Source organism: Anser anser, assembly GCF_964211835.1.
Source record: "Anser anser genome assembly, chromosome: 24".
Lineage (NCBI taxonomy): Eukaryota > Metazoa > Chordata > Aves > Anseriformes > Anatidae > Anser > Anser anser.
Window position 1 is genome coordinate 7,106,838 of NC_139745.1, and position 25,105 is coordinate 7,131,942.

Here is a 25,105-nt window from a genome sequence, read left to right on the forward strand (position 1 = left end):
TGGAAAGGATGAGCTGGATGCGAGTCAAATGACATCCAGAGTCTTTATTCAAATAGTCCTTTAGGATGGTTGCAGACATACAGACACATACATATTTACACTCTTACACACCTCACAGAGCCTGAACCAATAAATTAAAACAAAAAGAGGGTGGGGGATTGTTTTTTCCTTTTCTTTTTTGTCACGTAAGAAACGACGACTCCCTGAGGCGAGGCCAGGGAGCCAGCTGAAGAATTGCAAACAGAAGCCAACACGGACACAACCCTGCCCCAAAGATGCAATGACAACGAGTGTGCTTTTCAGCAGGAGGCCGCTTCATACTCTGGCTTCGATGCACTCCAGTTTGACTATTTCGTCCAGCCTGCACCCCTCGGCTTGGGCACAGTGGCTCAGGTGGGCACTTGGGCTCTCGGCACCTCTAGCTTTGGGGGTCTGCGGGCAGGCTGCTGCAGTCTGAGAGTGGGGGGAGTCGCACTCGTCTGAGGTAATGTCTGGCACATCGTCCGACTGGCTGTCAGAGCTCTCCAGGTCGCTCCGTATGCTCTCAGGCTGGGCCAGGGTGATGTCCCAGGTTTTGCTGGCAACGCAGTCCTTTTGCTCACAGCTTTGGTGTTTGCACATCTGCTCCTGCTCACCGTCCTCTTCCTCCTCCTCCTCTTCCTCATTCTCTGCCATTTGGGTGTGGACGTGCAGAGAGTCCTCCGTACTGCTGCCGCTGGCCAGCTGGTAGTGACTGGGCTTGGCTTCGATGTCCACCTGGATCTCCATGTTATTGCACTCCCTGCAGAAACAAGCACCCCCGTGTTACTGCACAGTTGCTGGTTTTGGCCGCAGCCTGGGTCACCGCCTCACTGGGCCAGGAGGACCACACTGCCCAGGCAGGAGCAAGATGCTGCTCATCACCCCATGGCATCTGGGACACAACAGCACCCACTGCTCTCCTCGAGTTCCTCCGAATGGCAGCCGAGGTCCCCCCAGGCTGAGAGTCAGGAAATGAAGCAGGGAAGCACTGGAGACCCTGAGGGCACCAGGAACAGGCCCTGAGAGTCCTGGGCTGCAGATCCCCTCCTCAGCCTCCACAGTGCACAGAGAGGCTGCTCCCAAACACCCCCGGTCCTCCTCCTGCCCGAATAAAAGATCAACCCTCCTGCCAGCTGCGAGAGCTGGAGCGCCCACAGCCAGCCTGGCACCTGCAGCACCTCGCAGAGCTTGGATTTTTCCAGGACACCCACAACCAACACTCTTCTCACCATCACACGTCCTCCTACCTGTCCTGGGGGTTGTAGGAGCTGATGATGGAACCGGCCATGGCCCGAGTGCTGGCGTTGTCACTGATAGCCCCCAAACTGACCGAGTCCTTCGGGAAAATCTCCTTCTGGACATCTGCCTGCACTTCCAGCCTGCAGGAAAAAAAAAAAAAAGAGGATTCCTCAGAAATGCCTCAGAGGGTCCCCGAGTGGCACCAAACAGCCTCCGCCACGAGAAAGCAAGAGGCCGTCTGTGCTGGCCTAGCTTGGCACAAGGGAGTTTAACCCCAGGGGTTCCTCTCAATCTCATTTTTGGCTCGATTTAGGTAAACCCATTCTGTTTTCCATGACGAAGGTGAAGTTGTGTTTATGTCCATGACTCATGCAATTCCTGCGAAGAACAGATTTCCACAGATCTAGCACAGAGCCATGATTATATGCTGGCTGCCATATCAACACGTGTCTCTAATTACCCTGCAGACTGACTCACAGGCAAGTTTAAGAAGAAAACTGTGGTGTAACCTTCTGACTTGGAAAGCAGCAGCCCTGCCTGGAACAGGAGGCTCCCAAACCTCTAGGCTGGGATCAGAGCACCGGAGGATCTCTAAGTGGGCCATGCAGGCACCTCTGCGCTCTTTCCAATTAACCCAAAGCATCAGCTCTCCAGTTTCACGGAGCTCAGAAGGGACAGAAACTTGTTTCTCTAGCTTTTGTCCTCCTTGCAAGAACCAGCCTAACAGCAGCGGCAGAAGTAGCCTGGTCTGCTGGGACTGGTTATTCCACCACAGACCAAGAAGTAAAAATACCAGGACATGACTGCCAAGCACACAGAGGGCCACTCAGCCCCAGACAGAGCCCCAAGCTAAGCCTGCTCAGCCAGCACAGGCCCCGGGAGCCTTCACCCCTTTCTTGCCATGCCCACCAGCCCATTTACCTGCTGTACTTGCCCTTGCCTCCCGAGAGGACACCGCCGCTCAGGGTACCGCCCGAGAGGGCGGCGAAGCTGGCCGTCTCGCTGTAGTTGCCCTGCATCACGCTGAGCCCATCCGTGGGGCTCCCGCTGGTGCTGAGCACGCTGGTCAGCCCCTCGATGCTGCTTTCACCGATGCTGGGGTTCTTCAGGGCTCGCCAGGCATCAGCCACTGAGGAGGAGAACAGCATGGGAACCGGTCAGCAAGGGCACCAGCCAGATATGATGGTGGTGGCAGGGCTGAGGGTCGGACACCAGGAGCGTGCTTCTCGCCTCAGCCAGCCTCCGTGCCTCTACCAGGGCAAGGAAGGGCTGAGATTTGGCTTGGAGCTATGCAGCTGATCAGCAAGTAACTCCTCCTAGCCAAACCCAAGATGCTCAGATTTGGGAAATACTAAGGCCCCCACCATTTACACCCACCTTATTACAAGAGGCAGTGGCAGGGCCTTTCCTCATTCCCTTCCCCGCTTATCGCAGTACCTGTGATTGGTCCATCATCTTCATCAAACTCTATTTTCACGCCCTTCCCGTTGGCGGTGCTAACTCCACAGCCACCACCTCGGCACAGCGAGATCGGCACCACCCCGTAGACGTAAGCCAGCATGATGGGGACTCCGATACCTGCACACGAGGATGTGCTGAGTTAAGAGGGGCTTAAGGCCGAGCTGGGCTAGGCAGACAGAAAGGACCTTTGGGGTAGGGACTCTCAGTTGTGTTGATTTACACAGCTTTGCACACCATGGGAAATGGACGGTGCCCACTTACCAACACTGACAGCAGCGATGACCGGAGAGGCAATGACAGACAGCGTGACCCCACCGGTGATGGCCAAATTCCTCTTGTGCTTAGACGTTTTCTTTCCCTCATACCTGCTGTGGATCTGAGGGAAGGAGAAGCACCAGGTGAGAACAGCACCAGGCCATAAGCAACAGCCAGAAGACATCCATAAGTCTGTGCTTTTACAGCTGCATTAGCCCTGAAAGAGCCCCATCGTGACCACAGATCTCACAGATCAGATCTTGCAGGTGGGTCTGCGTTCAAGAAAAAGAAGAAGCTACAAATCCAGTGCTGACACCATTTCCTCCTTCTCAACGCCTCTTTACCGGCACAGAGGCACAAGAGCACAACATAGGTTGGGGCAGCTGGAGACCCCCAGCAGCATCAAAATGCACAGTGACCTATGCCCGCGTGCTGCTCAGAGCCTGTCACTGTCCCACAGAGGCCCCTGCCATAGGAAGTGACAAAAGAGGCCAGGTTTCCCTTCCCAGTTCAGGGTAGAGGCACAACAGCGACACAACACGCCTTGAGAGGACTTCAGCCTGAAGGGCTATCAGCCCCCATCCTCCTCTCGCCACACAAAGCCCAGAAGATAAGGCAGGGTTTAGAAGAGACAGCCGAATTCTGGTTCTATGGGGAGACCCGCCCTTCGTATCAGCTCTCAGTTGCTGGTCGGATGCCCCGAGTCAGAGACCGCCCTGAGCCGTGGATCCCTCAGCTCCAGCCTCACGCTCGCCACATTTACCTTTCTCCCGACGTACACGGGGATGCCAATGACCATAGCAGGAATGGCGATGCCAGCAATGAGGGAAATGCCTACAGGAGCGCCGATCAGCGTGCCCAGCTGCCAGAGAATCTTCTTTTTACGACTCCATGGCTTTTTGCCCCAGAACGTGCAGCCAGAGGGACTTAATAGAAGGAAAAAAAAATGACGTTAAAACCCCAGCAATTCCTAAGCATCCCTGAGAACCCCAAATTCAACTTCCACATGAACAAAACCCAAAGCTTAGGAAGTGGGTAGACAACACAAAAAAGGATCCCGCGCCCCATCAAGGTTAATTTGCTCCTCAAGGTGACTATTGCACCACCAGGACTATGTTTAATGTCCACTATGCTAAGAGATCTCAAATGCAACATATCAGGAGCAGATTTTTCTTTTTTGGTGAGGAAGAACCTCTCCCTGCTGTAGTGTGGGAAGAAAGCTCAGATCTTTGGGTCAGAAAGAAGAGAATTTTGCTGACTGTAGACACAAGAGGATGAGCAGCACGCAGCCAAACGTCTCCTGTCATTGAGGGGAGCCCCGCACCCTGCTCTGGCCCCCACCTGAGGTAATGCAGGTCCGAGATCTCCTTCATGCAGAGCCAGCAGAACTCGCAGCCGCACACGGCGCAGGTCATATGGTTGCAGCTCCCGTCGTTCATCTTGATGATGTAGGCGCTGCAGCGTGGGCACGGCTTGATGTCGTCCGCTGCGGGGAGGAAGCAGGGCACTGAGTCGGGCTCCGCGCTGCCAAGAGCCAACGGGGGGCTCTCGCTGCGCGGGGGAGCCCTTGCTTTCTGCACGGACAGATCGCCCTCGTGCAGCACAAAGCGGGGACGGTACAACCAGCTGGCTGGGCTGTTAGCTTATCGTCAGGGCGAGAAGATAACGCTGATGAGACCAAGCCCACCAAAGTGATCTGCCCGGACAGCAAGGACTGGGAGCAAGAGGAGCTTTAAAAGCTTATTCTTGCCTGGCACAGGATGCGTTCCAGGAGATGCTTAAGTGCTGGGAACAAGTCATACCTGTGCTGTGCTAGCCAGGACAACAGTGTAAGTCAGAACCATTATTAAATTGCTCCACTAAGGTGATTCACAGGCCAAGAACAACAGAGCATTCGAGAGAACGAGGCATCAGAAATTCTGAACCTGGCCTTCAACAGCAGGCAGCGCGGAACAGGGCCTGCAGCTGCACGCCGGAGCGGGGCAGATGCTGCGCAGCCCCACTCGGCTCCTGGCAGGGCAGGATGAGGGTCCTTCATCTCCTCCTCAAGTCACGCATCATCTGATCGTGGTTACGCAACGGCTGTCTGCGCAGCGGGTCAGGGCTTTGCTGGCAGCCTCTCTGACACTCAACAATATGAAATCCAGCTGCTGAGACCGGCCCGCACCTTATTAATCACTGCACTGAATCCAGCAAGAATGGGGTGGGGAAAAACCGCTGTCTCAGGAATCTCCCTTTTAGTGGCTAAGCGCTAAGCTCTTCCTGGCAGGGATCTCCTTTAGGAGGGCGAAAAAAGCTCAGAAACCAGTTTTCGCTTGCTGGTTTGTACCGCAGGCTGTGGTGGTATCCGAGCTGTGGGTTGTCAGGGCCCTCTAACTGGGCACGCTGAGCCTTGAGATGCAGCTGAGCCACCTCAAACCGCTCACGGCAGCTCCAGCACGAGCATCAACATTTTAACTCCTGGCACACAAGGCACAGTAGTGTTTTGTCTGAGGGGAGGGAGGGACTTTAAGAAATGGCCTTACTGCCCACTTCCAGAGTCAACACGGTTATTTTTAATGAACACTAACTCAGCGGACGTAGCAGCTCCTACTAGGCAGAGTAGGAGTCTGCGGGCTGGCATTTTTCCCCTGTACGTGACATTACGAGCACCTAACAGTGCACGCAGTCAGGCTCCCCACGCAGGGCTAGGCATTAATGCTACTTCTTACTATTGCAACAGGCAAATTTCAAGTTGCAACAGTAAAAAGCACCTATTTGTTCAACATCTAGATCAGCGAGAAGCAAGAACATCTGAGATCAAAACGGCCACAACGTGGCTGGGGCGGAAGAGGGGAGCTGCAGTGCCGAGGAAGGACCCGAGGCACATCATCACCTATCCCCGACCCGTTTCATGTTCTAATTTCTTGCAGGAGCCCACCGGGCTCGCTCTAACACCCAGGAGAAGGGGAAGTGGCTCTCGGGCTCACAGCTGTTCTCACCCACGGCTGCCAGGGACCCTCAGCTGCGGCACACAGCAGCGCTCCCCGCGGGGCACTGCCACCGCCTCGGGGAGGAAGTTCTGCGCAACCGGCGGCTCTTTCTCAGCTTCACAGGCACGACCGCAGCACCCAGTAACCTACAACGTGTGATCCATACCCGGCCCAGACTCCTGTCCGTAGCTGAGGCCCGACGTGTGCTTGGTCCGTACGCGGAGCGTCTGCGCCCTTTGCTGGCGGGCCATGTCGCAGGTCTGGTTGGGGTGCCATATCTGCTTGCAGTGATAGCAGAACTCCGTCTGGCAGCCGTCCCTCTCGCAGGTCAGCTTGGGGCAGCTGGCGCAGCCGTAGGCAATAACCGCGTAGCTGGGGAAGGAAGACACCCGGCGAGTTAGCAAGAGGCAAAGTTATCAAGCGATAGTCCTGTGATCTGGCCAAGTCATTGCGCCCGGGGGTGGCACGGGGGGCTCTCGCTGCCCTTCTCCAACAGGCTGCTGCGGGGCTATGCCGAGCAGCCCCCCCTCCCTTGCCCGGGGCGCACAGCAGCCCCACTCCAGGGGCAGCCCAGCCCAGGCAGACAGCCCACTGCTGCCAGGTCGGTGTTCCTGGTCGCTGCAGTGCAGCCGCGCTCCAAATTCCTGCTCTCACCAGTCCTGTGCCTTGCACTGCAGGGCCTGGAGTTAAGTAGTGCTAATTAGGTTACTTGGGGCAGATAGCTGGCAATACTGAGTTCTCTCAGTGAGCGGCGGCAGTCCTCACTGTCCGCTCGTACGGATCAGAGGTGCCCTGCCCAGCCTGCCCCTTCTGCCACTGCAGGCTCCCAGCACAGGCTCCTGCTGCTCTGTACGCGTGGCTGCACACAGGCTGCACATGCACAAACACACACACAAATACACACAACACACCCCCCAGCTCCTCGGGACAGCCAGGCACACGGGTGTATGCACATGGCCCAGAGGAGGCTAGGCAAGGTGAAGCCTCACTGGGCACTTTATCACCTAATGATGACTCTAAAAAAAGTGGAACAAGCGGGGTTTCAACGTGCAGCTATTTCAAGAAGTAAGCCCCTGTTGATCTCCTCAGAATTTCCTTTTTTACAGAGGGCAAAGAACAACGCTCTGCTTCTGGAGTAAACCAAAACTGGAGTAAAACCAAGTGAATGTACAAGAGAGGGAAGTCAGGGTACTCCACCAGCTCACTTTTTCTGACAGTAACGTGGTGTTTCCATGAGGAAGCGTGCACACAGAAGCTGAAGCAGCTCCACTACACAGGAGCTGACTTACAGTCAGTGAGGATGAGGCTGCTGCCACTGGAGGGGCTGAACAGAGTAATTCCAGAAGTGCCTTCCAGCTCTGCAACACCAGTATAAATACCAAAGGGTATTTTCGTTGATCATCCTCAGCGTTTTCGTTAGTGGCCAGAGGAGAATAGCTCCTATTTAGGATTTTATATTTAGAGCTCGCGTAGCTCGAGTTGTATTGCCTCTTCTCAGAGGCAGCAGCGTGAGAACCGCTGAATGTGTCATACCACAATGATTCATATCCCGTGGGAGTTCGAGCAGCTTCACCCTGCCAGGGTACGACACAATCGCCCAAGAAACAACATCTCCGCGTGGAGCGCCGGGCTGGGGGGCGCGACGGCAGGGTCCCCGCACACATCAGCGGCCACGTGCCCGCACGTGAGGCCGGAGCGGGCGGAGAGGAGGGATGCAGGCAGCCGGGGGGGGGGGGGCAGCCAACCTGACCCACATCGACTCCTACGCATCTTGGCCAGGGAGAATCCCGCTAAGCATCCGTACCCTGCCACCACGAGGCAGCCACAGAACTACCCCTGGCAAAAAATAAAGCCTCATCAGGCCAGCTGCGTTGTGACACACTGCTATTTCAAACCATAACAGCAGGCTGGGAAAGCTCAGCGTAATATATTAAGCAGCCTCGTGCTCTAGATTAACCCCTCACTAGAGATTTAGGGTTTTTCTAGACACTCGAGCAACTCCCCTATGAGAAAAGAAAATCCTCGCCATTTACATTTCACTGCTAGAACTGAAATGACAGACGTCAAGAACAAGCCCACAGCTGCACGGAGAAAAACAGCTACACGGCTTTCTTCTGCGAGGGAAGGAAATAACCCAGCTCCAAACCCAAGGACAACTAGAAAGGAGCCATTGAAGCGATGTGCCTGGGGGTGGCCGCTGCAGGATCCGGGCCGCTAACGCGTGCCTCCATCTCCACCTGACCGCTGACGCATCGCTTCGTTCAACGGCCGCTTCCTGGCTCGGCCCTGGCAGAGGTGAAAAGGGAAACTCTGACTTTCCCCCTCGCAGCGGCAGCAACGACAGCGAGCGCCTGCCCGAGACCCCAGCGGGCCAAGGGAGGGCAGAGCCCCACTCCCAGCCCCGGCCTCCAAGGAGCCGGAGCCTCGCCAGTTGCCTCCAGCCTCATTCAGGAGCTCAGCCCACGCAGCCCGGTTCGCTTAAAGCTCCTCTTGTTCTCGCCAGCTTCTAGGGGAGATGCAGCGTGACAAACACCAGAGAGCAACGCCAGCTGATTGCAGTGGGGGGGGGGGGGGGGGGACACCAAAAGCTGCAAATATAGAAAATTATCGGTATTGCGACTGATGGTGCATCAATTGGCCAGCGTTCCCATGGCAACACGCTCCGGTGTTGTGCCGGTCCTCCTCCTCCTCCCGCAGCAGCACAGCCGAGCTCGTTCCTTTACGAAAGCCTGCAGTAGGTGTGGAAGGCAGAGGACGCTGCGTGCACACGCCACGGCTTCGTCTGCCGCCGCCGCCTCGCAGCTCCCACAGCCGGTGGTGGGCGACATCCCCCCAAAACGCCCAGCACCGCCGTGCCCCCAGCCCCACGCACGCTGCTGCTGCCGCGGGAAAGCCCGCTGTAAATAATTCATAGCCTGACTTTACATAAGCACAACGAAACGCACTTGCTAGGAAGAATGAATAGGGCGATTAATTCCTCCTGCCGCCGGAGGGCCGATTCCAACAGCCTTTGTTCGCGTGCTCCCGACGCGCCGATGGATGGCACCGGTGGGCAGCGACCCACGAGAGCTGCCGGGTTCCCAGCAGCCGGGGTCACCCCTCGCTTCTGCCGGGCAGCTCACGGGAAGACGCCCACGTCCCGTGTTCCCAGCGAGGATGTCCTTGTCCACCGGATGAGCTGTAAGTGACGTGGGTCTGCCCAAACCCCCGAAGCGATGGCTGGATGGGGATCAGGCCAGGCTCCTTTCGAAGAGGCAGCGCCCTGCAGGCCGTGCCAGGGCCGGTTCCTTCCAACGAAGCAGCCTCAGCTACAGATGGGGCGCTTACACCTACCCGCAACCCAGAGCGGCACCACAGCAGCCGAAAAGCTGAGGCTGGTGAACAGGAACAGGGTTTTCTCTACCCAGCTGACGGCGCAGACAGCAGGGGCATTCCCTCTGCGGGCAGCACAGCCTGCGCGACGTCCCCGGTCTCGTCCCCAGCGACACCGAAACATCAAGACTTAGCACCTGACTTCGCACCAGAACCCAGCACCGCTGCCTGCTGTTACCACTGCCCTCTGAAGAAACGAGCCTTTATGCAGCAATGCTCAGGGGCCCCGAAACGGGTAACCTGAGACAGGTTAACTGCTTTGCACAGGAAGGTTATTACAACACTCTGATTAAATTTTCACGATCCTCCCACCACGCTTTCCACTCTGACTACTAGGTCAGACTTTCCTTTCATGTTCACGCTTCCCAGAACTGCAACTCACGCTGCCTTCTAGCCAAACTTTGCAGCACTTCTCTAAGTTTCCTGAAAAAAGCCGTTTTCCAGGCAGCTTTGCCTTACACGTAAATAGAAACTAAACAGAGTTCATCCAAAGGAAAAGAGAAGAGAAAATGAAAGCAACACGCAGACGAGTACAGTCATCAAGCCTGGGTGGACCGTCTTCTGGACAGACAGACGTTTCCTCACTTAGGCAATGGTAATGAGTCAACATCACTCCTCTGTGCCATGCATTCACGTCCCCGCTGGAAAGAAGTGACCGTTCACAGTTCCTTCTTCCCACCCGTGGAAACCGCAGGGTGCCCCGTGCAAGGACTGCTGCAGCTCGCGGTGATACACGCGGCTGGGAAACTCCAGGCTTCCCATTTGTGCAGAAAAAAGCCTTCTTTTAAATCAGGGAAACAATGGCTCAGCTAAAACCCCCTCCAAGTCCCATTACAAGGGCCGTGCTTGTCTGTATTTCCACGCTCCCCAAGGTCAAATCCTGGGATTTTAGTGTGGATGGATGGAGCATTGTTTTGGTACCTTTTGACTATCCCGAACAGGTTGCTGACTGGCAAGCGAAGCAAGCCTGCAATTAGGGATTTTCATTGAACTCCGTGTCAACAGAAGCACACGTTGGTGGCAGCGCAGCACCGGCGGGGGGGGCTGCCCCTCCCTGGGCCGGGTGGGGACAGGCAGCACCACAGCAGGGCCCACCTCCCCAGGCTGTCCTGGGGTCCCCAGTCAGCACCCTACGGGGACACAGGGAATCCCCCACCCTGAGCTGTCCCAGCAGAGAGGGGACAGAACCCAGCAGGGACGGCAGACCCCTCCCAGGCCGCCCCACACGGAAGGGGACAGCCCCATATGAGGACAGCAGGCCCCCGGGCTGCCCCAGGGCCGATGGGCAGCCCCCTGTGGGGCAGAGGGACCCCCTCTCCAAGTCACTCACCAGAGAGGGGACAGCAGGCCCCCCTCCAGGCCGGAAAGGGCAGCCCCCTGTGGGAACAGGGACACCAACCCCCCCCCAAACACCCCATCAGCTCCCTGTGGGAACAGGGACCCCCTTGGATGCTTCAGCAGCCCCCTGCATGGTCAGGACACCCCCCTGATGCCCCAGCACAGAGGGAGGCAACCCCTTGTGGGGTCTGGGACCCCGCTGGACACCCCAGCACGGAGGAGAGCAGCCCCCTGCGGGGTCAGGACCCCCCCCCATACACCCCAAAAGCCCACTTTGGGGTCAGGGCTCCCCCCCCCATACCCCCCAGCAACCCCGTGCGGGGCCAGGACCCCCCCCCGGGCACTCACCCGCAGTCGGGGGCCGGGCACCAGCGGCAGTCGGGGTCGGCGGCGAGGCAGCGGCGCAGCATGAACTCCTCGTACTTGGCGACGAGGTGCGGGGAGTCGCGGAGCAGGCGGCGGATGTCGGCGGGGTTGAGGCGCTCGCTGCACTCGGGGCAGCAGATGTTGACGCGGGACTCGGTGATCTCGATCCGCAGGTACTGCCGCAGGCAGGCCCCGCACGACCGGTGCGGGCACGAGAGCAGCCGCGGCGCGTTCTCCGCCGGCTGCCGCACCAGGCACAGCGGGCACTCCAGCTCCTCCTCGCCGCTCCCCTCCGCGCACACCGGCGGCTCCTCGGGGGGCGGCGGGGGGGGAGGCGGCGGCGGGGGGGGCGGCGGCGGCGGCGGGGCCGGTGGAGCGGCGGGGGGCGGCGGCGGCGGGGCGGCGGCGGGCGGCTGCTCGGCCTTGGCGCGGCGGCGGCCGCCCGCGGCGGAGGCGGCGGCGGCGGAGAAGACGCTCTGGAAGGAGAGGCGGCGGCGGCGGCCGGGCTTCGGGCACTTGGCGGCGGCCGAGTGGATGGAGGAGGAGCGCGGAGACTCGGAGTCCCGCTCGGAGCCCATGGCGGCGGCGGCGGCGGCGGTGTCCGAGGTTCGGGGGGTTCCGGGGGCTCCGAGGCTCCGCGGGTGCCGGGGCCGCGTCCCGCCGGGCGCTGCCTCCGCCGCGCTGCAACGACAGCGGCCCCGCGGCGAGTGGGCGCCGCCCCGCCCCGCCCCGCCCCGCCCGCCGCTCGCCTCGCCCCGCCCCTCTCGTGTCGCCGCCGCCGCCATTTCGGTTTTGGGCAGCGCCCCGGGCAGGCCCGAGGCGGGAGTTTCCCCCCCCCGCTCCGAGCGCCCCCAGCACCCATGGGTCCCAGGAGGTGCCCAGGCCGGTGGATGGACGGATGGGTGGATGGATGGATGGGTGGAAGGATGGAGGTGCAGATGGAGTCAGTCTCCTGCTTAAGAGTGCACAGATGAAGCTTCCTTCCCTCCTAATGCCCCTTCAGCTCTCCTGTTACTTTCCCAGTGCTTTTGTCCATGAGTTCTCTTCCTTCCGTACATCCTCACTGAGTGGTTTCACCAGGCTGCTTGCTGCAACCGAGTCCTTCTCTAGCGCTTATGTTCCCCAGAGATCCGTCAGCTCTCCCCCACCTCTGCTACGCTCTGGCGTTCCTGCCACAGTACGCGTGGCTTTGGCCCAGCTGCAAGCTTTGCACCGCACTTAGGATTGGCCTTGGAGTGTTAAATTCCTGCCTGGGATCAGGAGCCCTGTTATTAACAAGCTAATTTAGCAAGAGAGCCAAGCAGTTCTGCTCGGAGAGAGGCCGTGGTGCCGCAGGGGTGTCTGCGGAGCGCTCTGCCCCGGAGCAGCGCGTGTTACCGAGCTCCGTCCCTGCCACGCTGCCAGGTCACATCAGCATGTTGTGTGTGAAGATGCTCAGTGTTTCTGTGACACTTCTGATGTGGAGCCCTGACGTGTGCAAGGATCCTCTCCCCACTTTGCTGGTGGGAAAGGAAGGCCAGAGAAAGAAAGGAGAGGTGTTACATCGGCGTAAATCTAGGCGATATTGAAATCACCTACTTCTATCTGAGATAGGCTGGGTATGAGACGTCTTTAAATGGCTGTCGCTACCCATCTGTAGCAGAGACTGTCTTGGTTTGATGATTTCACTAGAAAAATCACACCCCTGACTGAAATAGAGAAACCTGGGCAGGACTTGTGTGTGGGACGGGTCTCCCAGACAGCGCTCTGACAGCTCAGCCCTGCGTCCTTTGCAGCACAAGAGCACAGACTGTAACTAATTGTGGGAAGGTTTCATCTCAAAAGCTAATGTCAGACAGGCCTGAATTACCAGTAGTGCAGACACAAACAGACAGAGAGCAAAACCATCTGGAGTCCCTGGGAAAGGCATCAGCTCGCAACGTGCTGACGGGGCAGAAACGGCTCCTCATTCCCTTATATGAGGAATCGTGACACAGACGGGGCTGGGAGAGGCCAGGGGAGATCTGGGGGGGCTCACGCTGACTTCAGTGCCATCCTCTGCCTTCCCTGCTCCTGAGCTGTGCAGATCTTTTGCCAGTCCTTACACGGTTGAGGGAATTCAGTGCTTTTAGGGTGCCGGTGGATATAGGCTCCTGAACGCCCTGCCCCTGCTGTGGTCCTGCTTGAAAACAAGTTCTCTGTGGTTTGAGGTGTTTCTCCGTGGAGTTTCCATAGCCCTGGCCAGGAGCAGAGGCTCCCGCTCAGCGTGTTCGTGACTAAGGAGCAGTTTGAACCTGGTAGTTTGTTTTGATTCAAACCGAAAAAAAACAGGCGGAGTGGGGCTGGGAAGGAGGGCGCGCACGGAAGCAGGCTGCCAGGAAGGAGAAGAGCGGCTGATTGGAAAGGCACCGGGCTGGGAGTGAGATCAGATTAGCCGCTCCCTGGGGCTGCAGGGAAACTGTCACCAGCCTGACTGTTTGACTGAGGGACATATTAAAAAATAAACAAAAAAAAAAAAAGTGGGGGGGAGAGAATTCAAACGCTCCAGTGAACAAATCCCAGCTCTGATAGGCAAATTTGCTCTTGCTTACGCTGGCAGAAAGCTGGAACACTGCTGACTTCCGACCCTGCTGCTTCAATCAGAGCAGGATTTGGCACAGGCGACTTTTAAAGCTGCCTGAAAACGCCGTGTCTCCCAGGAAGGCTTCCAGCAGCAGTGCGGGGAATGCTTTGTCCAGGCACCGGCTGCAGCCAACGCTCACTGCCCAGTGCCGGTCACCGCCTGGACGGGAGCAGCGGGGAGGCTGAGCCGGGCTGGACCTGCTGCGGGAGGCACGGGGCTGCTGCTTTCCAGAGAACTGCCTCACCGCCCACAGCCCAAAAGCCCCTGCAAAGCAGAGTGACTGCTCTGCCGCCGGCTTCAGGGAGGAAGAACCCTTGGTGATGTAATGAAAACTCCCCTCTGTAATTCGGAGAGTGAAAGCAGAGGCTGGCTGCCGGGAAGGGATTGTGAAACTCCGCTCTCAGACTGGGAGCATTTGCATGGAGGCAGCGGGGTGCCCTGGCCGGGAATGTTGCTGCGGTGGAGCCCGGCAGGCAGGCACGCCGGCTTTGGTTTGCAGCCGGTGAAATAGAAACGGCGGCTCCTGCCACGTCCGCTTCGCCTGGCAGCCCCTTTGCTGGTTAACCAGATCTCACAGGGCTGGTAAATACCTGCCCGCTGCTCCTGTCTGCAGGGCATGGAGGGGTCTGAAGCAGCTGTTTGAAGGCACACCGAGATTCAAGGTGGCTGAAACCTCCAGGTCATTTTGGCACTGATGTGAGAACCCCTTCCTGCAGCTGACATTTCTCTAGAAGAACACCGGTCTCCTCAGGTTTTCTCCCTCTTTGCCCAAACAGGGACAGGCAGCTATTCACAGGTCGCAGGCCACGTTTCAGAGCAGATGGAGTTTAGAGAAAATCCAGCTCATGTTGCGGCTCTCTGAAATGGCCACATCCGAGATGAGATGGGGAAGGAGGGGAACGGCTTTACACCAGGAGCAGGAACAGAGGAATTCTTCCTTGTTGCTGGACAGGGAGTCTCTGGAGTGACTCAGCTCTGGTCTCTGAGCAGGATGAGACCTTCGACCCTGCTGGGGCGGCACAGCCAGGGCTTTTAAAGGGATCTGGATGCACTGAGGTTCCCCAATGCCAAACTGCAGGTGACATGTCACGGGGCACAGCCAGGGACATGCCATGGCACCCTGCAGACAAACCTGAGAGGCTGCCATCGTCTCAGCCCGAGATAAAGGTGAGAGTGACAGATGGACCCACGTCGCACAAAAATAGCTTTAGACCTCTCAGCGGTGCAGCGAGGACCTCGTCCCAGCCCCCTGCCCTGAACTGTTTTGCCAGGAGAACAGCATGGGCCTCCCTTGTCCCTCCTCCTGGCATCCCAGGTCTCCAGTGTGCAGAGCAGGGGCAGCAGCCTTGGTCCGTGAGGGGTTCAGTGAGGCTTAACCCAGGGCTTTGAGACCTGCGGGGACGGACGCTTTGCATACACGAGGTAGCAGCTGCGTCCTCGAGAGCTGAGGCTTGTTGGGGTCATTTTCTGCACAGCCCTGGGGAACCACTGGCTTGTAATGACAATGCACTCTGATCATTTCTCAGATGGAGATGTCATTAACGGACATTTATTTCTGTCCAGGGAAGACACCAGTGGCTGGGGAGGGCTCTCCCCAGAGTGCAACTCTGCACACACTTTCTGGATTGATCTAGTTAGTTCATGTTCTGTTTGCCTCTTGTGGTCCCATGGGATGTGTTCACAGAAGGAAGAGATGATTCTACTTGATTCCCTTTGTCCCTGCTGGACTTAACAAGGACTGACATTCTTTTAAACGAAGAGCAAAAGGCAGGAGACGGGAGCCCTGGGTTCAGAAATTCAAGGCTTTTTCCAGTGGATTGCTCTGGTTTGCTCTGCAGTTGCACCTCCTCTCCCCTCCACCTCCCCATCCCACTCTGCTCCCTCGTAACACCCACACGCAGAGCACAGCCACGTTCTTCTCCCTGCTGTGGCTTTCCCTGGAAGATGCTGTCATGTGAAATCCCGGGAGAGAGTCGCCACATGGAGTGCTGTGAAAGCATCGCGCGTCTCTTGCAGACCGGGCTTGCAGACGGAGGAGCGGCGTGCTCCCCCTCCTCGAAATCCCGAACGCTCTTACGGGTGGAGGGGGGGAGTGGGGAATCATCCTGTGAGCTTGGGAGCCGCCTACGCACATGGCAAGGCTTGTCAGCAGCTGATAAAAGCGGTGGGAGGTGGGGAGATTGTGAGGGGGAAGAGCTTGGAGGCTCAAGTGCCTGTGTAGCCCACCATCCTGTCCCCCCCAGGGCTCAGCCGGGCAGCTGGGCCATGGGCATGGCCCTGCTCTGGGTGTGCTGCCCTGAAAGGAGAGCCCGAGCAAGGGCAGAGAGATAACTCCCGATTACTTCAGCAGTGACGTAAAGGTGGGAGCGTTAAGCAACTGCTTATAATAGTAATCTGACATGCTTTTCACCTCCACAAAAGAAGCATTTCCTTTTGTAATAAAAGCACAGGCTGTTCTGATTTGTTTATATACCTGCCGTCCTGCACACTCACTGCACAGATTCGGGGATGGAAGTGACAATGATCCCTGCTCTCAATTCACTCTTCCTGGTGACCTGCTATCCCTAATGATACGGGATTTACAGCTGAGAAGGTTTAGCTCAGTAGGGTGCTGCCATCAGGAGAGTGCTGGTCTGATCCCTACAATACAAGGAAGCAGCCAGACTCCCTCCTCACCCGAGCTGTTAAACAGACAATTATGTGTTTGGTGTTGGCATAAACACAGGCAAATTAGTCACTGGAGAAAACCCCAGCGCCTGTGACAGCTGGTTGTGGTTAGGAGAAGGTGGGGGTGACAAACGCCTCTGGCAGCGGGAGGCAGCTGCCCGTCGGGGCTCACGGTGCTGGTGGCAGTGGCTGGCACTCGGTGGGGACACCGAGGGACACGGCGGGGCAGGAGCCCGGTGCTGGCTCTGGGGGCTCTCCTCTCTCCCCGATGGCAGCTGGTTTTTGGGGTGCTCGACATCTTGTGGGATGTGAGCAAATCTGGCCACATTAGAGGCAGTGAGAATCAAGGTGAAACCTTCGGGAGGACAATTTGTAGGGGACTGGGGGGGGTTGTTCTGCCCTCAGACAGCAGATGCAGAGAAGTTACAGTGCTGGCACGGGGCTTGACTTCTGCAGTGAGCACAGACTGAGGCATTGGCCTGATTTCCAGGAAAGGAGAACAGTGTGTCACAGAGAAGGCATTGAAAAGACCTGAGGCTTCTGCCTCAGCTTTCTGTCTCGCTCCTGCAGACACGTGGGTGCTCGGGAGTTCAAAAGGCTGAACTGGAGTCTGTCCCCAGCCGGTGCAGGGCAGGAAGCTGTGGGCTTCTCCTGCAGAGTTGTTGTCGGTGCACAGACCGCAGATGCTGTCCCCGTCTCTGCTGGGGGTCCCTGCACAGCTCAGCATCTTTCCCCTTACAGCGCTGACCTTTGCAGTGGGAGTGCGGGAACTGGAGCTGGATGGGAAAGCTTGGTACAAGGTGCTGGCTCTAGTGCCCAGACCCCCAAAGAGATGCTGGCAGCCCTTCAGCAGCATCTCAAAACCCCACAGCATCTCTGACATCCTTTCCAGCTGGTGAACCCTACAAACACAGGCAGGGCTGGGCACACCATGTTTCCTCCACCCAACCCACCCATTTCCTATTTTCTGCAGGCACGACAACTAGTGAGTTAATCCTGCAGGCCATAAACTAAGCTGTATTAGCAGACACCATCTGTCCTTTTTCATTTGCTGATGCACGACCTATTTTGCAGCGTAGTGGAGCAAGCGCTGCAGTTTCAGGGCTCGCATGTTACACTGTCCGTGCTGCCTGGGCATAATCCAGAGCTCACCGTGACCTGCTAACGGGAGAAGGCCCCAGTGCACTGAGCACCAGGGACCTGCTGTCATGGCCGGGTGGTGTCGGAGGCCTGTCTCTAGGGCTGCTTGGCTTCAAAGGAGGTTTGAGCCCCAGCAGCTGACATCTGGGAAGAGAAAAGCCTTAGCGGAACTTCCGAGGACAAGGACACGACTCCCATCAACGGGGCCTCTCCTTCCCTGGACCCCTCCCTCCAGCAATGCCATGGGAAGGTCGATGTGAAACAGCACCCTCAGAGAGCCCCCCGCCACCATCACAGCCCTGTGCTGGGGCTTGGGACAGTAAAAGGGAAATAGGAAAAGTAAGGGGACTGTTTTTGTCTTGGCATGCGAAGAGACACATCCACACTCCCTGACTTGCCAGGAGGTTGCTGCCATCATGGGGAGAGACCCGAACTCCCCAGACCTCCTCAGGACCGTCTGGGAGAACGAGGCTCAAACCCTGCATCTGCTGCTGAGGACACAGGTTTCGCGCTTCTTTCCCCCAGATAACAAGAGGAGGCAAAGTTTAGGGTACCCCAAAGTGGGGTTCATGGGAACAGGCCACGCAGTATATTCAGCACGCCAGGACACGCTGCGATGGCCTGGGGTGATTCCTGTGCTTTACAGAAACTGAGCAATGGCAATCACAAGAGGACAGGGAAAGACGGGAAGAGAATTCTTCCCTGGTTCCTAAGGGGATCTGGTCATGTCTTGAAGCACTCTGGTGACCCTTGTCTGGGTACAGAAGTACAGACATTATTAAAGGTCATAAAATCATCAAGATTATTTTCAAGCCGGTTATACTTGACTCAACAAACTCAAAGCAATTCCAAAGGTTAGCATCTTGCTTAATGAAGCAGCATTTCCTCCTGAATTTACCAACTTTTTATTTAGCTCAACACCGGAGGCAGAAATTTTCCCTGAGCTGTGAAATAAAGAGCGAGGAAATTTTGTCTCTGCGTGCTGTCAGGGGTCAGGAAGGGAAGTGAGCGCAGCGGGGCCTGGTGCTAACCTGCATGCCTTACTCAGAACCAGGGCGTTCGCCTGCTCCGCTCCCAAAATCAGCCTGGGAGTTTTCAGCTTCCTGCCTCACGGCATAACAAAAGTGGAACAGAGAGTGGAAGGACTTACTCAGACTGACCTTGGCATTAGCCAGAAAACCTCTTTCTGAATTAATGCAGTTGCACCATTTGGGCTTTCCGAGAAACTCTCAACCTGCTGGGTCGGATGGCCCCTTTGTGCAGCTTGCTAAGCGTTGGATCTGCACAGCTCCCTTTAGCAGTGAGTCCTGCTGTCTCCCTCCTGTCTTCACTAAGTTTTGCCCAGTGCTTCCTTATCCATACGGTGGATACTCGCCTAGGCTGTGACAAGAAATACAGAATTACATTAAATAATGAATTTCCAGTCAGATGCCGTGGCAGCATCCCGGCCGCTCTGCTGCCCGGTGCGATCTTCCTCACGTGCTGCGGGGAGAGGACAGTGCTGGGGCCAGGAGCAGGAGTCACTTGCAGACTGACGGCTTGTGGAGTAAATCCCTCCAGCAAGACAGATCCCGATGTCTCTGATTTCTTTCCCAGTGCTTTGGGGAGAGAATTGGCCAAGGAATAAACATGGCCCCTTCGCAGGCTACAGCTGTGGGCCTCTCCTGTGAGCTTGTGAGGAGAGGGAGCCGGGAAGGGCAGCGCCTTGCTGGGTCCAGAACGTACCCGAATCTGTGACAGTGAAGAGTGGAGAAGAGGAAGAAACAGCCCATGCGGTCAGCCTTGGAAAGGGCAGTTCCTGCCGAGAACTGGCTGGGGAATGTTCCCATTTTCATAACCAGTAACAGCTGTGAGAAGGGGGAAAGGAGCGGTTCTGGTCCCTGCCAGCAGCACCTCCCGTCGGCAGCCAGGGCAGGGCACAGCCCTCTGGCCCCGCAGCCAGGAAAACGTGTGTCATTTTCCAGAGGGCTGAGCCAGCACTAACCAGGTGGGAAATGTATGAGCTTCTCACCAAAAATGGCTCAGTCAGGGCCTGTAGCCTGGCTCAGTGCGGAGCTGCTCCCTGCAGCCCCGTGAGCCGTTCTCTGCTGTCGCCCTGCGCAGCACGAGGCTGCAGGTTGGCACGTCCTGGTCCTGCCTTCCTGGCCGGCAGGGAAACATGGACGGGGTTTGTCCTGCTGAGGTTTGCCACCAACCCTCCCCTTCCTTCTCCCGGCCTGATGCCATGACCACAAGCCCGTTTTCTCCAACTTCTCTTCAAGCAGGGCCCACGTGGGCTTCACGCGGAGCGCAGCCAGGAAATTCCTCCTCTCCTGCCTCCGCTCCCAGCCCCATCCCTCCACCACCCCCATAAGCCCTCTGCCCTCCGAGGGCTGATCCCAAACATGGGGTGCCCTAGCCAGTGTTCAAGTAGACTGGTCCCCACTCTGCCTGAGGAGGCTGGGCTGTGCACAGCAGAGAAGTGAGCAGGGGGTTCATGGGGTGGTCAGGGTGCGCCGAGACCCGAGGTGCTCCTCAGGAACAAGGCCCTGCTTTTTGTTGCTCCACAGCATCCTTCTCACAGGGAGGCAGCAGCTATGTCCGGGCCTGGCCTCTCTGATGCAGGCTGCCATCCCAGCTCCCCTGAGCGCTAGGAAAAGCCCAGCGCCTGCCACTGAAGCAGGGGGGGCTGCCAAGCGCCTCCCAGCTGCCTCTGAGTTACAGGATCCCTCTCCAGCACGAGCCCAGCAGTCTCTCGGCGGGCAACTGTTGGCAATAACAGCCCTCTTTAAACAAAGGGGAGGCAGTCTGGCTTTACACGGCCCCCCTTCGCCTTTCCCTGCCCCCCTGCAGTCATGCATATTTGGGGAAAAGCCTCTCAGGGCAGCGCTGACTCCTGCCCTTCCCACCGTGACATTCAGCTCAGCCGCAGCAGCGTGCTGGCGTTCACGTCGCGCTGGCTCCTGCCCTGGCTCTTCCCTCCCACCCACCTTGGGTTTCCTGCAGGGTTCACAGCCCGGCACCCAGGGGTGCTGCCCATCCCCAGGCATGTAGGAACAGTGCTGTCAGCATGGGACGAGCACCAAAACTGCAGCTGGAGAACCTGGCAGTGGACGGGGAGCAGAGCCCTGTCTCTGGGCTGCGGACCAAGAACGCCTCTTTCCCATCCGAGAAGCCAAGGCTTTGAGCCCTGCCAAACCCCAGTGTTTGTTCCTGCATCTGGCATGCGAGGGATGGCAACAGAAGCATGTGTGAGGCAGAAAGAGGAGTTCCAGTGAAGAGGGGAAGTGGGTTTCTCTTGGGTCTCTGTGACCTTCTCTGGTTTGGAAATAGTGGAGATATGCAGAGGCACTAACAGTGCGCAGCAGAGAGAATCCTGTGGCCTCCTTCAGTCAGAGGAAGCTGGAGCCCAGAGCCACGGCCCGGCCTTCTGCCACCTGGTGTGGAACCAGTGGAGATCCAGCTCCAGGGAGCCGCAGCCTTCGCCTGTTTGCAGGGACGGTTTATTTGCAGCTCTGGAGCCTCACTATGGGCACCTTGTCTGCTTGGTCTTGCCCTGCCCTGGTCCTGCCGTGTGATGGAAAGTTTATGTTCTGTTGGCAGCAGATGAAGCAAGTCCTCCTGGAGCCTGCGGATTGGGATTTTTTATATCAGCAGTGCTCTCGGCCATGGGAATACTATTGACTCTGTCCTCATCGCCCTCCTTGGAGAAGTAAGCACAGCGAACAGGGCAGAGCCAAAAGAGGGGCTGAGACTGATGGGAGTCAATTGGCTTTGGCAATTTCTCTGTGTGCTGCTGGCCCTTCTCAGTTAGTTACACAGACAGAAAATGATGCTGGCAGTAGGAAAGAAAAGGAGCAGGGGAGTCCCGTGCAGGTAGAGTGAAAGTGCACCTAAATTTCCCCTAGAGCTGAGGCTGAAGGCCGGCTTTATAACAGAGATAGAAGCGCCGCTCTGGCCAGAAGGATAATATCGCCATTAGGAAACAGGGAACTATCGATTACTCAAGTAACCTCAGCTATTGAACAAACGGCTACCTCAGCAGAGGGAAATTCCAGCCTGGGCTCAGGGAGACGAACGCAGGGATGGCAGGGCAGCAGCGGGCACACAGCACCCCGTGATCCCAGGTGCGGCGGCAGCGCGGCCTGCCCTGTCAGAGGCACCAGGGAAGGATGAAAGCAAACACAGGGCTGGTGCCTCTGAGTGCCTGCGTGTGCCCCTGGCAAAGGAAGTGGAAAACAGTCACTGCAGCGGAGTCCTGGCCAAGAGAGCCTGTGGGACAGGAAGGATTAAAACATCCGACGGGACCTGGCTCAGCTCCCAGGGCCCTCTCTGGACCCTGGCACAAGGGCAGCTCCTCCTGGTGCCCCAGGCCTCTGCGGGCCCACAGCCGTCTTTAAACAGAGGGCACGTTGCCGGCCGGCAGAGAACAAGCTCCCAGCACATCCATTTATCGTATTCTGGGGAGGTGAGGATACCTGCCCTTCTTCCTCCCAGCCAAAGGGCACAAGAGGCGCCACAAAGAGGTCTGGGGCCCAGCAGCCATAGCCCGTGGTAGGGACCAAGCACTCGGGAATGCAGCACAGCTGCGGGAGAGGATCATGAAGGCCCTAGGAGCACGTTACAGGCACTTGGCTGGTGTGCAGCTGTCAGGCTGTGATGTGCACAGCCCCCCCGTGCAGTGGGGGCAGCTTATAGGGCGAGCAGGAAGGACAGCGGGAAGGCGAAGGGCCGGGAGGGCTGACCAGGGCTTTCTGCTCGGAGGGGTTCTGGTGCCGTTCCCCCCACTGCGTTTTGAACATCCTTAATACATCGAGGTGAAGCGTGGCTTAGGAGCAGCCGTAGCAGTGCCCATGGTTCTGTGTGGCCAGCAGCTACCTCGGGGACCATTGCAGAAAGGCAGGGCTAACCCTTCCCACACCGCACCCGTGCCCAGCAGGGTCCCATTTGGGAGTGCTTGGGGCCATCCCGAGCTGGGTCCCCACGCCACCAGCCCTGAGCAGCACTGGAAGCTGCCGGCAGAGCCTCTCCTCCCCTGCCTGCCCACGTCAGAGGCGTGAAACGCAGCCGGCGAGGGACAGCCCCGCAGCCTCCCCTCCGCCAGCCTGCTGCAAAAGCCTCCAAGCCTCCAACGCCGCGCTGCCACGGACTTCCCACCCAGCAGCACAAGCTGTTGCTTTTTGCAGAGTTACCATAAAACAAGCAGCAGCACGGCCACCCCGGGCCACTCCCAAGTGCTCCATACCGACCCCGCATCTGTGCCTTCACGGAGGAGGATCGTGCATCTCACAGCGACAGCCTCCACTAATCGAGGCGTATTTACGCTGCTTGTTACAGTTCTGCGCTCTCGGGTACATTCAGGCATTCCCGACTGCATTTCTCCATGGCCCCGCTGCTTTCCCCAGCCCTTTAAATGACGCCTTCTTGTGATTCCACAAACATGGGAAGTGTGAGAGTTATTTCCATGAAATGGTTGTGACAGGGGCATCGACTCCTCCCTGCTCCTTGATTTCAAACAAGGTTTCTTCAGCTCCCCCAAGGTGCTGCTCCGTGCCTCCTCCATCTCCGCCCCAGTACTGCTTTCTGACACCCGCAGGGGGTTGCCAGCTCCGGGCTTTTAACGCCAGGTGTACTTTGCTCAGTCAGAGGCACACTGTGGGTCCTGACAGGCAAAGGCCAGCCCAGCCCATCCAGCTTGCAAGGGGTAGAGTCCATACACCCCTCTGCCTCGGAACCAGAGCTGTAAAACCACCGGCTTTCCCAGGCATTAAAGAACAAACCCAGCTTTTGGATTAGAAAGAGATGAAATTCACCCCGGGCCGCGAGCCAGCCCAGCATGCAGGTGCCACTGGGATGCTGCAGGGCACAGAGGTGACTGTCACCCCTCGTTCCCTCTCCTAGCAGATTCATCCCGTTATGCAACTGTTACGCTAAAAGGCGGCACGCCATCCGGAGCACTTCAAGGACTTTGTTACTTTGCCTTCCAGGTCTGCGGATCCCCGTCCAAAGAGCTCCCAGCAATAAATGCATACCTGGCTGCCTTCCCCAGATCTATTGCTTCCTGCAGAGGCAGGGTAAGCGTCGGGGCTGCCGGAGATGTGTAGTTCAGTGCACGGTACTGGGCTTGGTTCCAGTGCAGCAGCTCTGCTTGCAGCCTCCTGTTAGCTCAACGCAGCCCAAGGAGACTGGGTCTCCAAACTTCTGATTCATTTCATCAAAGATTTCTATTTCAGTCCCAAGAGGGAACGCTGGTCCCCTTCCCCAGAGAGACTAGGGCTGCTCCGCGGTCCCTTTAGCCCACGCCGGGGGTTCACATACACCCATCTTTTCCCAGCACAGTCTGTAGCGCACACGCTGCTGTCCTGGCGGGATGCACTTGCAGCTTCTGCACCAGGCAGCCAGGCTCTGACCGCGTCCCTAAAACCCAAGCCCTGCCGTGCCAGGTTTAGGGCATTGTATGACACCGCCGCTGCCCAAGGGCCACCCCGCACCAGCACAGAGCCAGCAGGATGCCGAGGCAGGCTCGCAGCCCGCAGCCACCCAAGGAGCCCCCCCCTGCCCCGCCGCCGTGGGGGTCTCTTACCTCGCCTGGAGCCCCCTCCCGCAGCAGCTCCCGTCCCTCCGCAGTCTCCCCGCTCTCCCTCCCGCGCCACCTCCCCGTGATGTCAGCGCAGCCGCCCCAGCACGCCGCCCATCGCACCGCACCGCACCGCTCCTGGCACCATGCTGCCCTTCGCAACGGTTGCCACAGCAACAGGAGGGGGAATCCCATCCTCTGGTCCTCCACCTCCCGGGGGGGCCCGCTCCGTACCACCCGCTGCAGCCCCCCGGGAGGGCCGGGCACCGCGGAAGGACGGGGCGAGAGCAGGAGGTGCGGTGGGCGAAGGGCAGCGATGCCAGGAGAAGCCGGCTCTCTGTGCCGAGGGGAGGCAGAGCAGAGATGGTCACGGGTGGCAGGCTCAGAGAACCAGGGGGTGCCCTTCTCCCCAGCAGTCACCCTTGTTCCCCAGCGCCCTTCTCCCCAGCAGTTACCCTTATTCCCCTGTGCCATTCTCCCCGGCAGTCACCCTTGTTCTCCACGCAGAGCTGCACAGATCCATCCCATCCCACCCCATCCCACACCCTTCCCTGTTCACGTTTTGTTCCCCAACCCCATGCTCTTTCTGTAACAGGGCCGTGCACAGGTCCGTGCTGTGCCACCCCCCACGCAGCCCCTGCCCCAGCAGGGATTTGGGCTACTTGCCCATAGCAGGCGCCCTTGCAGGGACTCGTCCTCCCCCCCAGGTTGAGGCCAGGGACCAGATATCGATCACCGACCTAAGACTGGCTCCAGCCGAGCCCCTGGGGAGCCAAACTCCTTCTTACTAACCACAAACCCACAGCGAAAGGCTTTGCTGCGGTGTCTCTCACAGATAGTTTCATCAGGAAGGGAGAAGGGCAGATAATAGATTTTTAGGACTGCAGCACATCTTTAATGTAAAGAGATGGCCCAGGGCCTCTCCTCCCTTCCCCCACGCGAGATGCTGTTTCTTTTCAGCAGAAATATTGCTGCATTAGAGAACAGGTCACTTCCTCTACCAGCGAGAATTCAGTGTCCTATTTGATGCCGGTCCTTGTGCTATAAATAGGATTTTTCCCCTTTTATAGTTGCTGAATAATTGGCTGTATGAAATATGAACATAGTTTTCAAAAG

General features: G+C 57.8%; 2 protein-coding genes across 3 annotated transcripts in view; one reads left to right on the top strand and one right to left on the bottom strand.

Annotated features, from left to right (window-relative positions):
• The window catches only part of NDUFS5 (NADH:ubiquinone oxidoreductase subunit S5), a 95,241-nt gene that overhangs the window by 52,852 nt on the left and 17,284 nt on the right, over positions 1-25,105 (top strand). The gene's annotated exons all lie outside the window — the stretch shown is intronic.
• RNF19B (ring finger protein 19B) lies at positions 30-24,383 on the bottom strand. 2 transcript variants are annotated; one of them, XM_083810009.1, is made up of 10 exons: positions 23,996-24,383; positions 11,007-11,705; positions 6,115-6,320; positions 4,318-4,462; positions 3,740-3,902; positions 2,983-3,097; positions 2,698-2,838; positions 2,182-2,389; positions 1,269-1,400; positions 30-781 (listed from the first exon to the last, which is right to left on the bottom strand). In XM_083810009.1, exons 2-10 carry the CDS (start codon positions 11,600-11,602, stop codon positions 316-318), a joined length of 2,172 nt encoding a protein of 723 aa, XP_083666135.1. In that variant the 5' UTR covers positions 11,603-11,705; positions 23,996-24,383; the 3' UTR covers positions 30-315. The 2 variants fall into 2 exon arrangements, with proteins under 2 accessions (XP_083666135.1, XP_083666134.1); XM_083810008.1 differs by lacking the exon at positions 23,996-24,383 and having other exon boundaries at positions 11,007-11,721.